General features: G+C 37.8%; 1 protein-coding gene across 1 annotated transcript in view; it reads right to left on the reverse strand.

Annotated features, from left to right (window-relative positions):
• The window catches only part of GABRG3 (gamma-aminobutyric acid type A receptor subunit gamma3), a 291225-nt gene that overhangs the window by 45358 nt on the left and 229872 nt on the right, over nucleotides 1-15995 (reverse strand). The window contains exon 6 of the mRNA XM_014892603.2: nucleotides 10410-10547. Within this exon, the coding sequence (XP_014748089.1) occupies nucleotides 10410-10547 (138 nt within the window). The remainder of the gene's footprint in view (nucleotides 1-10409; nucleotides 10548-15995) is intronic.

The following is a 15995-nucleotide window of genomic DNA, read 5'->3' on the forward strand; positions in this document are numbered from 1 at the left end:
AAACATCAGTCTTTATGGGTCATGCCAGAATGAAAAATTTTAATTTTCCTCTCCACTGAGGATCAATAGGACATTGTAATTTCTGAGAAAGACCAAAAGGTTTTGAAAGAAAACTTGACGAGGAAATACCCCATTATCATGCAGAATTATCTTCTATATGGATATTGCCTACTATCAGTTCATCTCTGTTTTATAGAACAATGTCTAAAACACTAAACAGTTTCACTTACAAGGCTCATTCAAGAAGGCAATGTATTCAAGAGCATTTATCTTTTCAGAAGCAGAAGGACATTGTCAGATCTTAGTACAAATCACTTGAATATTTTGAGATCCTTTTCTTAATGTCACCTTCCTGTATTCTTGGAATTATCTATTTTCCTGAAACAGACCTCTGGTCCACACCTTCAGTTTGCCTCAAGCTGACTACGATTAACTTTTTCTGATGTAATGAGCAAATTTTGGTGTCTTCTGTCAAAATTAATTTGTAAACTCTGCAATACATTGTGACTGCTACCAGGTGAGGGTTTTGTCACGTCCAAATGGCCCCACACAAGTTCCAAGGATTCCCCTCTGGTTTTCTATGGGATGCTGTGGCAGTCCTTGTCGTGGCAGGCTTACTTACATTTCTGGAATGCTCTCAGGTTGTCTCATATCACCACTTTGGCTGTATTTGCTGGAAGGTTTGGAAACTTTCTGAAGGCTTATTCTTGTACTGTGCCATTTCCTTTGCTATCTGACAGCATAGCTCATATGTGCCAGACTTTCTGGCAGATAAAGGTAAGATGAATATTGGCTTCAGTAGACAGTGGATAAATCCAGCATCAGGCAACTAATCACAGAAAAGATTTTGGCTCTTGCCAGTGTAACTATGAAGCAGAAGGTGTTGACTGAAATGGAGCTGTTATTATGAGCAAGACCTGAATGTTGTGAATATTAGCTGCAGAAAAGGATCGTAGAGGAAAGAACTTCCACAACTCCATGAAAGAAATCTGGAAACCCTGATGTGGAGTAAAGGCTAAATTTAGAGATCTTTCTAGCAAGTAACTAGTCTGTGTTGCAAAGTTTGTTAGTTTATGGGAAATTGAAATCTAAAAAGACACTTAGCATCTTTCTGCACCATGTGAATAGCTGTTCTGTACTCTCTGTATCTAAAAATTTTCATTAAGATTGTAGATTCAGTAGTGAATAAAATATAAAACAGCCTCTGCAATACTGTGAGTTTTAAATTAAGTACAATTTCTGCTTCTGAAAGACTTTTAGATAACATTTTTGTGACTGTGCAACCCTGGCCAAAGGCCAAACCTTCACAGTCTGCATTAATATAAAGCTTTTGATTTAGCCAACCATAAATCATCAATATGGTGATGTGATGACAGAGAAGTAGGAATAGAAGTCAGAGGTGCTGGAACAGCAAATATAGAAGGTTATTCTCAGCTGAATAAATGCAAACAGGCTCACAGTTCTTATGTAATATTTCCACCCCCATCACAGAGATATTAATAACAGAAATTCTATCATCAATCTGCATTGCAGGTCAAGATATGTTTCACAATTTGAGTCAAAATATTCTGTCTACATTGTGCACCTAATTAGAAGTCAACTTATGGATCCAATTCTGTTTTGTATTTTGTATATTAAAGACACTTGTAAAGCCATTCTGACTGCAGTCGTGGTGTCTTTTCCCTGGAAATACTTCCCTCTCTTCCCTACTGCTTTAGCCTCCATGACAGCCTGTTACTGCCTTTATAAACATAGTTCAGATCAAGGGTTGCACTTGCAAAGGTCTAGGTATCATACACATGGCAGTGTGGCTTATTATTTGGCAATGTCTGGCCACACAACTATCCTCACACATCAAACTTTGCCATGACTGCAGAGAGCAGCAAGTGAGGGAGCTGGAAATCTCAGAACAAATTCCTAAAAGCTATCAGCTTACCTCAGTGTTATCTAGGCTGGGCAGGGAAAATGGAGATGAGAAGTGACGGCTATCAAGAAGACCTCTGTTGACTTCACAGTTCTATTCTTCAAAAGAAAGGAACCAAAATCTTTTTCCTAGCAATTCCAAAACATGGAAGCAATTCCAGTCTTTTGTTTTTTACCTTGTGGTCTCTAGTAAAAGCAGCAGGACATTTGAGACCAAAGTCCCTGTGTCTCAAGTGAGGGACTTGGCTAGCCTTTGAGCTAAATTCTGTAAGGGGTTTACTTAGCTCTTCATACTTCTATTAAACATCCACTCTTTCAAGCTCAGAGGAGAGCTAAGACTAAAATCCCAAGGTTTATTCCTACTGGAGAACAGAGTCAACCTTGTTATCTACCTGTCCTGGTGAACCATCCTGGAATGGAAATTTATGTAGATCCAGCGGAAGGGAGCAGGAGATCAGGACTGCATGTACAGAGAGGAGCAGCAAATACAGCATTGTCACTCGATGAGTGAATGATGACACTAATTAAGGAACCCTAAAGCTTAAAGTCAGACACATACAAAACATTCCAAAATATGGAACTATCAGATAAAAACATCAGCTGAAAGAAAACATAATGGAAAAAAGACTGTGTTTATTTCCATACAGCATAGAAGTCTTTTAAAAAGGACAACTTGCCCTTTAACAAGGACAACTGGATGTCTTTTTAGGGAAAAATTGCTTCTTATTGAAATTTTCCCTTCAGAAAAAAATACAGGTGAAGACTTTCCCCCAAGTCTTTTACTGTCTATTTTTTGTTCTACTTTTGTCTGTACTACTAAGTAAAATTACTTCTTATTACTTATCTCTCACCATTTGCTTCAGTAAGGGCTTATACAAAGGACATGAAGCATTTGTCTCTGCAAGGCAAAGTATAAGAATGAAACCAGTTATATATACAGTTCTGCTGACCTTACTAATTATAGAGAGGAGTAATATTCTCTCTACTCCTCTTATCCTAGTTATCTGCTGCACTATTTGTGAAAAGAAGAGGGAAGGTGTTTTTAGAGCATGTTATACTTATTCCACTCATATTATTAAGCTGAGCTTTCTCTAGTTTCTAGTGACCAAAGAATTACTCACATTAAATATACAGTTTCAGACTTCTACATTTCAGGATCTGATCCCAGGCCAGCACCAGGGAAAAGTTCCATTAACTTCATTAGGCTATTGAAGTAGTTATAAATCACTCTCTTCAGAAGATATCTTAGTATTAGCTTTATGAGAGAGTTTCGTAACAAGATGGACAAGTACTGGATTTTCAGGGCAACATAAAAGTTTTTATTCCCATTAGTGGCTGTCAAACTTGCAAGCAACATAGGAAAATGCTTTAATAGACTAGAAGTATTATTAGTAATGATCTATTTATTTATTTATTACATTTCTAATCTGAGTAGCTAATGACAAAGTTATCAGACTATTATATGAATTACAGTTAAAAATAAAAATTGACGCTTCTCTTAGAAAAACTTCAAAATATTCAAAATATTCACACTGATCAATTGCTGTTTGACGTATGAATGAATATCTTTTAAAAGTCAATACTGTTGATTTATCTGCTAAAAAGGGATTTGGTTTATTCCAAATACTGTATCAGAGATAAAAACTCTGTCAACAAAATGATTATTGCTAAATCTTCTTATAACCAGGCTAATTTTCTGTTGGTATTTACTGTCTGAAAGTAAGTCCTGTGATATTCCCTCATTCCAGGACTTCTGCAGAGGCAAAATAGTTACAGTATTATTCTGTTCCTCTGAATGAAGCCAAAGAATGAGAGAGTCAGCTCAAATCCAGGTGTATATTTGGTGCCACACACAAAGTAGTCTTAAACTGTATGAACATTCTGGATTTTACAGTGTTAATGGAGTCCCTTTCCCTCCACTCCCAATGAAGGTGGTATAGAATAACATCCACATCCTGGCCCTGCCCCTCCTGGCACTGCAAAAATTAACCCTGTCCTGTGTGGAACCAGGACAATGAGATACCCATGGTGAAAGAGGCAAAGACCCTGCAATGGCATTTAAATGAAAATAGACACTATTTTAAAATGGTGTATTGTATTTTTCTGAGTCTCCACCTACCTGCTTCAGGATAGAATCTGGTTAAAGACAGTCTGTGCAACACAGTAAGCTAAAGTAATGTCTTCTTGATCCCAATGAGTTTAGCATTTGAGGAAAAAAGTCCTGAAATTCACATTTGGTGTGGGAAGAGCAGAGATGACAAGAGTTCTCTGTTGTGTCATCAGGACTCGGTGGCACATTAAAAATGTCAGTGACTTTAAAACCCGCAAGTTTTATAGATATTAATTAAATAAATAGCTTCAGATGAGTTAGCTGGCTCATGAAGATGTGACTGAATCATATGATTAAAAACAAGTATGCATGGATGCAGTCACATTCAGTCACTGTGGCATTTTGTGCATTTTCCCCACTCATTAACAAGACCATAAAGGCACCAACAGGCACCAGTTCACTGATAAGCCTCTGACTGTCCTTCTTTGCCACCCCTCTTGCAACCTCTTCCTCCAGCTCAGGGCTTCAGCTGCCTGCTGCTGACCCTGGCCTTTCCTTGTCGGTCTGATGGCTGGGATGGGTGGTGGTCCTGCCCTATCAACGTGGCCCTTTGGGATGATGACTGGACTGCTGCCTAGCCCTGGGCTGGCACTGGTCAATCTGGTTCACCTTGTGTGGGTACTTCTCGAGGGCTCTCTGTGCCTACAGATAACTGATCTGGGAGCCTTTGACAGTAAATAGTGAGCAAAGGTGGCCATTTTGAAATGCTTTCTCAAGTCAGCTGTTCTTTGTACCCCTAATAGAAGAGAAAGCCATGAGCACCATCTCCTCTGGATAAATCTCTGGGAGTGTGTTGACTTCTGACAAAGCCAAGGAGCATCAACTAACATCAGTCTCAGGTTCACCCACAGAATCAGAATCACAGAATGGTTTGGAGTGCAAGGGACCTTAAAGATCATCTAGTGTCATGTCTTGAACCATGGGCATGGACACCTTCCACTAGACCAGATTGCTCAAAGCCCCATTCAGTCTGACCGTGAAAGCTTCCAGGGGTGGGACACACATGGCTTCTCTGGGAAACCTGTTCCAGCATCTGTCCAGTAAAGAATTTCTTCCTATCTAATCTAAATTTACTGTCTTTCAGTTTGAAGCCATCTTTCCTTGTTCAGTCATACAGGCCTTTTTACAAAGTCCCTCTTCAGCTCTCTTATCATCCCCCTTTAGGCACTACATGGCTAGAAGGCCTCCCTGGAGCCTTCTCTTTTCCAGGCTGAATCATCTCAGCCTGTCTTTACAGGAGAGAAGCTCCAGCCCTCTGATCATCTTCATGACCCTCCTCTGAACTCACTCCAACAGGTCCATGTCCTTATTATGCTGCGGGCCCCAGTGCTGGATTATATTCCCTGCGGGGTCTCATTAGAGTGGATTAGAGGGGCAGAATCCCCTCTAGAATCCCCGTCAATATGCTAGTCATGATGCTTTTGATGGAGCCCAGGATACAGTTGGTATTCTGTGCTGCAAGAACACATTTGACTTGATGGAGGGCCTCCTAGTGAAGTTTGGCATTCCTATAATAAAAGTCTGTCCCTTCTTTTCTCTGCCAGTAGCGATATATGTATATATGAACCATACACGTATATATGTATGCAGATATTTGCATTTTCTTGAAAGACAAGCTTGCTTTATTTTGTTCTGTAGTAGTTTTGTACTTGTCATTTACTGAGTACTTTGCAACAGAATATGTACTTTAATTTGTGTTCTTATTGGCATGGCCCAAAAGAGCTTTATCTAAATCTGTGACAACAGATACCAACCTTGATTTGCAGCCCTGTGATACAGGGCTGAGAGCATCATTTAAGCTGAAGTACTTTATGAAACAGTAATTTCAAGACATAAAGCACAATATAGAAGTTGTATGACAGGCAGACTCCTCTAATCATCACCCATCCATAGTTATGTGAACAAAGGTGTACCTTCTTATGGCAGTTGTTATGGTTATTTATTGAGATTGTGTATTGATGCCTGGGATAATTCAAAATCTAAGAAATGGAGCTTTCTGTCTGATTTTATATATATAATTTGCAATAATCAGCTATAATTTTTTTTAATAGGGTGCTTTTATTGGTGTTTTCTATTTCTGATGAATTATCTTGAACTTATTTATGCAAAATCTTTGAACTGCAAAAATCTCTCAGGCTAAAAGCATCTGAGGAAGAACACAAACAACACTTGTATAATGCAAAGAAGTTTTTAAGTAAATGAAAATAAGATTTAAGAGCTACAGTGTCTTTGTATATATCTAGCAGTGTGAAAAAAATAAGTGCTTTTAAAAGAATTAATAGACTTTCCAAGGGAGATGTCAGCAGAAAAGGGCAAGCAACACTACAACTCATTCCATGAGTTTTAATTGTAGAGTCCTCCATAATTCTGCTGTGGGTTTTTCCTGGTCTTTGTTTTTGGTCCCCTCCTATGCCCTATGCCACCACTCCCTTCAAGTGTATTTGGAATGTCTAGGACTCAGAAACCTGAAGTTTACCACAAACACACACAGAGTACTTTCAAAGATGACATTCTTCTCTCTCCTCGTCACCTTTCCATTGGCTGACTTGCAGTTTTAAAATCTGCACATTTTTTCTACACATGCAGTTTGTCCTTTCTTTTCACAGGTGGCTTAGTACTCCCCACTTTAATTATCTTTTTCAGCCTTATTTGACATTGTAGCAAGAGAAGTGCACTTGTTACAGTATCTGAGTATCTTTCCAGATGGCAACAGCAGAATTTTTTGGTATTTGGGAATTAATTTGATATCACCTGACAGTGAGAACTTTCTCAGGGTTCCAGATAAAGGTTCATGACCATACCACTAGCACAGTGATTTCTGCTGTTTATTGCATGCAATCACCATTTGCAGTAGGTATTTAATTTTTTTTGGTGTTTATATCTTAGCATTAAGTTAAAAAATATATCCTCAGGAGAAAGCTGCACACTTCTTCCAGGTGGCAATGAAGACTTTATTGGGCTGTCAGATTATTGTAAAAAAAGAGCAAAGTACAACACTGTGTCAATAATTAAAGCCACTGCTGGTTCAGTGCAAAAGATGACATTTTTCATATTGCTTAGATTTCTGAAATACATTCCGTGACAGCTGACTTCTTACTTATGTACCTCTGAAATTATCATAGATTAATATAAAGGTTATTTAAATGTCTGAAAAAGGTTTGGAAAGACTGAAAAAAAATCACGAAGCAGAACATTTCCAAGTCTTAAATTTAATAATTCTGTCATGAAAATGACTACCAAGAAAGGACTTAGAGCAAATGAAGAAGAACAGCAGCAAGTTGCTGTGTGGTCAGTGTGACCTCTCTTCATTATATCCAGACCACAGCTGAAGAGGAGATAAAAAGAGATGCCCAAGCTGGACATAGGAAGGTAGCACTGCAGCAGCTCTCACATTATATAGATGCAATTTAGTGAGAAGTAATAGTGTCATAAACAAGCAGAAAGGTGTAAGTCAGAAGCAAAAAAGAAGTTCGGGTTTTCAATCCATCTCTTGTTAGTGCAGGACTGGTCCCTGCAGTAGATTTTGTCATGCTATGCCTAGTCTGCTTTTAAATGCCCTCTGTAATAGTAGTTTCTGTAATTTCCCTTGGGAGGATGAGATGATGTTTAGTACCTTTTTTTCAGAAAGCTGCTGTTGCTGCTACCCTTCTCCTAGCTCCACTTATTAGTCAGAATGATCCCCTGTGCAGCACTCTGAACAATGCTGCTTCTCCTTTCTGTCCTGAGCCTGCAAAGGGGTGGTGGCTGCTGGGGCCATCCCACATGGCTCAGAGGGGCCCCAGGCAGGCCAGAGTGCAGGGTAGGAACTTCTCTCTCTGAGGAACAGCATAAATTCTAGGTGAGTCCTACACCCACAGTGTCCTAGGGGCAGCCTCAGGGCAGTCTCCCTCTCCAGGTAGATTGAGTGCAAAAATGCCACAGATCTTCCATGTCAGAAGTTGTCATCCCTTTTTGGACCACCTGCAGCCCCCCGTGGCATGGCTGTAAAGGAGCTGTAACACCTGTAAGAGGCAGCTGCCTCCTTCCTCTATCACAGATTGTCCAAACAGTAGGAAACAGCAGCTTTGTGGGTTCCCTAATTCTCAAACTTCTTGGCTGGGGCTTTACTTCAGTAAATAGGCATGTAGATGCCTCTTTATCCTATTTGCCCACATATATTTTGACACAGCAGGTAGTTCAGGTAGTCAGAGAATTAGCTCAAATTTTGTCAGAGGCATATTGCACTGTGGCTTGCCCCCTTCCCTCTGTTTTAGAACAGCATGGGGCATAATCAAGGTTTTCTGTACTTGTTTTTTCTCAAGTCCTGGCCCTGCTTTGCTCTTGACAGTAAATATTGTTGGCATTCAGTAAACTTGGACTTTGAAATTGCCTTAAACTATAGAGTAGCAAAATATAGTCTATTTTCTGAAAACTCAGGTCCATGTGCAAACTCAGGGGTTTATTTTTTACATCTCTCATATGTTTGTTGACACCTTTCTTAGATATTTGGTGAAATGTGCAACTCATTTTTCTAACCTGATAACTCCAGGTGACAATCTGACACATATATTTTACATTGTTTCTTCCAAGTTAGATTCTACAATCTCCTGGCAGGGATTTTTGATTTTCTTTTCTCTTGTTGTTTTGGTTTTTTTTTTTCCCCAGTGTTTGAATAAGCTTCAGTTTGTCAACAACTTTCTGTCACTGTGGTGCCTCTAGCAGAATAGAAATATCACATGGTTCCAGTAACTTGAGTTCAACACTGCAGCTGGATTTTGCACTTACAAACATGGGTGATCAGAAACATCAATAGCAATTATACAGAAATATTGTGCCAAGTCACTTGTCTTAATAAGAACTGGGCACATGCTAAAAAGAACATAGGAAATAGGTTTTTCTTTGCTCCACATTATCCATTCACTTATTTAAATATGACCTCTACAAATGTGATTTTTTCCTGGCAGAGTTAAATAGATTTGTTTACCAGGACACTGGTGTCTTATTAATAACTTGGTAATCCTTTTTCATGGAATCACAGAATGGTTTAGGTTGGAAGGAGACCTTAAAGATCAACTAGTTCCAACCTCCCTGTTTTCTTGGAGAAAGCTGAACACCTGTCTGCCCATGGGAAGCAGTGAATTAATTTCTTGTTTTGCTTTGCCTGGGTGCACAGCTTTTTCTTTCCCTATTAAACTATGTTTATCTTAATCCATGAGTTTCCTTGCTTTTATTCTTCTGATCCTCTCCCCCATTCCGCCAGGGAAAGTGAGTGAGCAGCTGCATGTGGTTAAGCTGTCAGCTGGAGTTAAACCACATACATAGATACCTTAATGTTTTAATATTTTGTACCTGATTCAATTTATGGGAAATTTGCATTCCTGAGTAACTTGCACATTAAAGGGATTTGTATCCATAACAAAAGATAACTTTCATATGTGTGCTTTTTGCAACATTTTTTTTTGCTAAACCAACAGCTCAAAATATTCACTAAAGCTTTAGTGACTTCATTTCAAAATTTGCTGTCTTGTTCTAAGAATTCATTGCTGATGTTAGTGAGTGGGCCAGGGCTGAACAGCAGTAGTTTCAAAGATTTATAATTTTTTTTTATCATTAATGTTATTCACAGTGTTCTGAAAAGAACAGCTTAGCTTTGCTTACCTTTTGGAAAAAAAAAAAAAGTTAGATTTTTTCAAAAATTCACTACCTGTTAAGCAGAAGGTTGCTTCTACCAAATTACCTCAGCATCTGTGAGAAGACTTACCAAATCATGGTAATCACGAGCTTACTGAAGTAATTTATAAAGTTTAGACACAGTGTGACTACAATTTATCCAGTTCAAATAATGTATCCCATTTAAACTTTTTTTTAATCTATGTTACAGCAAGATTTCTGAAGAAATAGAATAGGCATCATGAGGTTTTAATTGCAATTATTTGGTACAGTCACTAGCAAAGGCATTTATCAACTGAGAAAAAGTGTCTTTGAACTATGAAGAAAAATATTAAACCATTGTCTGAATGATTACTACAGAAAGTGTCTAATTTCACTAACCTACCATTGTGCTCAAAATATTTCTCTTTAATTTATGGTGAAGACAGATTCAATGCAGGAGTGGCCTAATAAATGAGGAATGAGAGTCATAGAGTAACTTCAAGTCTATAACAAAAAGCCATAGCAAGGAAAGATTTATTCCTCAGTTTGTGAAGTCAGTAGAAGAGTAGAGATATCAAAAATCAAGATAAATTCAATGTTTCTGAGGTCTGAATTTTACAAGTTCTAATATGAACATCGGAACATATTAAAATCAATTTTCACTTGGATGAAAGCAAAACAAAGATAAATATTTTTAAATACTTTGAATACTAGAAAAAGCACTACCAATTTGTATCATTCTTACCTGCAGAGGTTTTCACAATTTCTGAAGTATTTCTGAGACCCATAAAGTCAAACTGATAGAGTCTCCAAGATTTCTGGTCAGCAGCCTCCACTGAATTTTTCCTCCATCTGTAAACCATTTCCTCTTTAGGATAGCCATCTAGAAATTAATATATATATATATACACATATGAATATTTTTCATTTCATAAAAAAATGTTCTGCAAAATATCTGTTCACTGTTTCAGTGCTATTTGGGAACACCTAAATTTCTGAGCTGTTGCTTTGTCAGTGAGTTAAGTGGCATCATTCAGCCAGAGTTGTATGGCACACAAAAGTAGACTCATAATACACACAAAAATAGAGTCACAATACCAGCAAACCTGTGATTTTTCACAATCATTGTTTTTTAACAACAGGAAAAATAAGATAGGTTCTATCAGGAACTGATCTCTTCAGAGGTGCATTTGACTGTACTAATTGGAAGTCCAGACACAGAAGTATGCTGCTTTACATAAGTTCTGGAGAAGCTGTGGAAACCAATAGAAATCAATAAATGGGTACTCTCTCAGTGTAAGATGTGAACAATTGAAAAAGATGCATTGTTTTAAAAGTTGCAATAGTTCTGATGGTGGGGTGTGCTACTGTGCTTCTGAAAGAAACAAAACAGTGCAAAAGAAAGCAAAATTGTAATTAGCATGTGAATTTTAAAGTGATTATGCTGCCATATTTCTTCTGAAGTCTGGGATAGCTAATGAGGAATCACCTGATCTCTACTGCCAAAATAACTTCTGAAAATCTTTATCAGTTTAGCACTCAGTGGTCATAATTAATTCTTATGCCAATTTTTAATTTCCTTTTAGTTGGAGAATGGTATTTTCCAATCGATGTCCAACAAATCTTCAACCAGTCCAAACCATAATAATAAATCATCTAGAAAACAACAGTCCACCCATGCTAGTTAAAATTGGATTGTTCTCTAATGCATAATACAATCAATTTTTATTCATGTCATTAATATAATGGCTGTAGATTACAAGGCAAATTAAAAGCCTAACAACGACAATAGATGGTTAATATAATTGTCACATCAGTAATTTCTTTTTCCCGTTGAAAACTGATACATTTTTATATTTGCATTGCAAAACAACCACTCTGGTCATGGCACTATTTCCTTGATGTCTTCCTCTAATGACTGTCTTTTCAATCTTGTTTAAGGTTCCACCCTGCCAGGGTACTGCTGTAAGGTGTGCACAGCCTCATTTATCCCTCTCACTAACACAGCAAGTCCCTTAGTTCTAATCTAAAAAAATGACTAAGACATCACTATGTGTTAATTCAAAATGTCACATTTGTATCTTTCCCATCAATGTAAATAAAGAAATAACCTGTGAAGGATCCAACTGAGTAACAAACACTGTTCTCTGTGAGAACTCGGGCTGCCAAATAGATTTCACTGCCAATTCTGCTGTGCAAGTCTGTGAGAATGACCTAAAGGTTAATTTTTTTTGGCTGGCAGATTATGTCAGAAGATGCAGCGATACAGTGAAAGAAGTCAAGCTTTGCAGAGCCTCCAAGCCATAGCCCTGAATGATCTGAAGTTTTCTTGAGTCTGGCTCCTGTTTGACTGAGCCCTCTGATCACATTTCTTTCTCTTACAAGTAAAAAATAATAAGATGAGGAAAGGGCCTCAATTTGCACCAGGGTGGGGGCTGATGGTGTTAGACTGAATATTAGGGAATATAAAATAGAGTCCCTTTTCTTAGATAAATTTCATTATAATCATTGTAAATAAAAATCTTAGAAATATCCTGCAAGTAAAAAATAGTTTATTTTTAATGCATTATTTTTAAATGATCCAAGCTGATGTTTTTATTTTTTTTCCCCAAATTTTACTTTAAAAGTTGTTCCAGTTTGTCTTGAATTCAATTTCTTCCTGATTTTTGTTTCCTTTCTTTTCATCCCATGACCACCTCACAAAAAAAAAAATCCATTACACTGTCAGTATGCTTGAAAGCTTGCAATCATATTAACTAAGGCATAGCTGTTTAACCTGACAAGAACAACATGTAGTCAGGAACAAGTTCATGAGACTCTCATTCTTCAAGATTTTTCCTGTATTTTTGACTAAGAAAGGTCAGATTTAGTTTCACAGTATTTCTACTTTCAGTATTATTCATCATCATTAAATCAAAAACAACTGACCTCAGGATGACATTTCAATCGTTCCTTAATCCACAGTTGCTAAGATCTGCTCTTACAATGATATGGTTGCTTACATCAAAAGAGAGAAGTACTGGAGATTCAATGGGAGTTGTTTCAAACTCTTAAATAATTGCTATTATGTTCTGCTCTGGTGCCAGGTGACTGACTTCACTTTTCAATTATTTAAAAGAATAATAATTTTATGGAGGAGTGACACATCTCTTTGGACAGTATATGACTCCTAGAATTCATTTAACTTACAGAACAGACTGTTCATAATGGTTCTTCTTTTGGTGATATTCAATATTTCTTATACACAGCCTAATTGTTTCTTTCCCTTTAAATATTTCATTTTAGCAAATATCAGAACTGGAGACTTCAGTACTTCCACAAGAAGATGAAACCTTTGTTGCTCAGCTTCCTTTCACTTTCCCAGCATGACAAATGACAGTAAATTACCTTAAATTTTTGGCCTTGCGGCTTCAAGTCATTCACCCCGAACATATTTCTGTCAAGGGCATTTACCCTGCCAAGATGCTTTAGGTTATGTAAAAATATTCACACTGCAGTAGGGCAAGCCTCCAGGAGGTCCTGGAGGCCTTCCAGCAGGGGCCAGTGAGATGGCAAGGGTGATGGCACGGGAAGAAGACAAGCAAGTGTGCACCCTGTGTTACAGCCATCTGAGCTCTGGCAATCTGCAGCTCAGGATCTTCTCCACCAAAGCCTGTGTCAACAACTTTGTTTCCCCTCCCATCATTTCACTTGATTAAATTCTCCTACTTTCTGGCCAAAAGGTTGTCTTGTAGGCAGTGTACAATTTTTTTATGCCATATCAACAACTTTGAGATCACCCTGATCATCTGTTTTTTTGTAAGACGGCACTATATGTTTTTGCAAAATCAGGTTAAAACCAAATTTGATTATTTCTTTAAGAGCTCAAGAGAAAGTATCTGTGCAATGCCTTGTGTTTACTTTCACCAAACATACACAATGACTTTGCTTTCCTACTTTTTGCTTTTCTACTTTTCTACTTTTGGAGGTGAAACTATTATAACAGAAAGGCAAATTGTCATGACAACCTCTGAGATTCTCTGGATTTTCCTGTATTTGCCCTTTATTATTGAAATAATTGGACTCATGTTACCAGATCTTCTCATATCACCACCATATAACTTAGAAGTGGAAGGTTAAAAATAGTTAAACTTCATGTTCATGCTGCTTCACTTTTTAGGGAGACAGATTTATGCAGAAGGCGCCATCAAAGTGCTGAAAATACAGTTAAGGCCAAAAACATCACCAGGCTGGATAAGAGGCATATGCAACCAAAAGCTTGCCCTGAGAATTCGTATCAAGTGGCCCTGAAGCACATGTGCTACAGGAATCAACACTGATGGAAAAATCTCCAACTTTTGTAGTATGACAAATCGTTGCCTGTTTGTGCATACTGACTCTAACCTTGATTTCCTCAATGCTGTTGTTGACCTGGACATCTTAGATCAGCGCCTGATATCTTTACTTCACTTTCTTTTGTGTGATAATGTGGCTATTTTGGTAAGTGAGTAGAGCTGGAAAGATAGATGAAAAGACATCATGTCAAAAAGGACACAGACCACTTGAAAAGGTAAAAAATTTTCCACAGGAAAACATCCAAGACGTGGAAAAATAGAGAGGCATAGAAAAAATAGATAACGTCTTTCATCTCTTCAGACATACTTTACCTACTCTGTGAAATACATTTATTTCACTGCTGGCTCCCCACAGTTTGCATTCACATGTAACACAGGTAGACCCAGCTTACAGCAGAAGGATTAATGCAATTAGGCTCCTTCCCAGCCTTGCAAGAATTTGCGTGCTCAGAGTACACGACAAGGAGTTAATGAAAGCAGCAGCAAAGCTGAAAATGTGGGGGAAGCACAAAAGAAAGGATTGGTTCTGTTAAGTATCTGCCAGGGCTGATGCTTGTGACAGGAGTATGTTTTTGAAAGATGTAGCTGGATTCTGGGGAGGTTTTGTTTTTCCATGGGTTCTAGATACAGACTCCAAGTCAGTGGAAAATGTGATCTGAAAGATGAGCTGCTGCCATAAGTGGTTGGAGTTTACATCATGGGCATGGAGGGAGTGTTGTAGATTCAGCTGCTGCCAGTGAAGGTGGTCAGGAGAGGGAGGATGCTCTATTCCAATTAGAGGGAAGGAATAAGCAACCCTTTACACTGTACAGCCAGAAACACTTTGCCTCCTTGGATGTTAACTCTGCTTCAGGATAATTGGGAGACCTCTGTCAACACAGCCTGGGTCAGAAGAGGATAATGAAGTCCACAAATGCACCTTTCTCTGGTACGATGTTGTGAGTGACAAATAATATGCTTCCACAAAATCTGCCTGGGCATTTTTTTCTTGTTAGCAGTCTTTATAATTGCTTCTTTGTTGGCAAGCAAACTGAATTTTAATCCAAACTTCTTGCTGTTTGGAGGAAGAGGTTTCTCAGTGATCTATTCCTGTATCTGTTTGGTGTTTGTTCTCAGAAGGCTTTTAAAGTAGGAGAGTCCTGGAAGTTCTCCTATTAAAATTGGTATTATCTTAGATTTTATGATAGTATGAACTTATTAAGCACAACTAGATGGCAGAAAGAGCAAAGTTTCAGTTCAGTAAGTTTAAAATAAAATAAAATAGGGTATATAGACAATTCATATGTCTCTCCAAGAGGAACCATTCAGGGTAGACTAAAGCTGAAGTAGGGAAAGTGAATGGAGACTTAATAGTTTACTTCAGATTTATGGAAAACAATACTCATAATTTAATGCACATTGACATCTCTCTGTCCACTAATGAAGGGGAAAGGAAAGGAAAGGAAAGGAAAGGAAAGGAAAGGAAAGGAAAGGAAAGGAAAGGAAAGGAAAGGAAAGGAAAGGAAAGGAAAGGAAAGGAAAGGAAAGGAAAGGAAAGGAAAGGAAAGGAAAGGAAAGGAAAGGAAAGGAAAGGAAAGGAAAGGAAAGGAAAGGAAAGGAAAGGAAAGGAAAGGAAAGGATGAGGTAGTTGAAAAACAGCTATGGCAATAAGGATAAAAAAGATAAATGTGAATGTTATAAAGACAACTTTTAATTCTGAAGTGATTTATTTCAGCAGTAGTAGATAATTGCACTTAGGTGATAACTACAGCAATTAGAAATGTTATTCTTTGCCCTGTTTGCTTGCATCGGTAATTGACACCTCATTAACAGTACATTAGCTCATGAAAAAAATCAACCAACATAACTATGACTGCAGATTAATGGATCTAATACTGCCCTGAAGTTAAAGGATACGTGTCCCATTGAAAATAGCTTTTCTACCTAAAAATTTGCTTTAATATGACTGTGATACCATTCTGATAAAGAACTAGAGGATGCAGTCACTATCATTAACA

The sequence above is a fragment of the Sturnus vulgaris genome, chromosome 2 (genome assembly GCF_052056855.1).
Source record: "Sturnus vulgaris isolate bStuVul1 chromosome 2, bStuVul1.hap1, whole genome shotgun sequence".
Lineage (NCBI taxonomy): Eukaryota > Metazoa > Chordata > Aves > Passeriformes > Sturnidae > Sturnus > Sturnus vulgaris.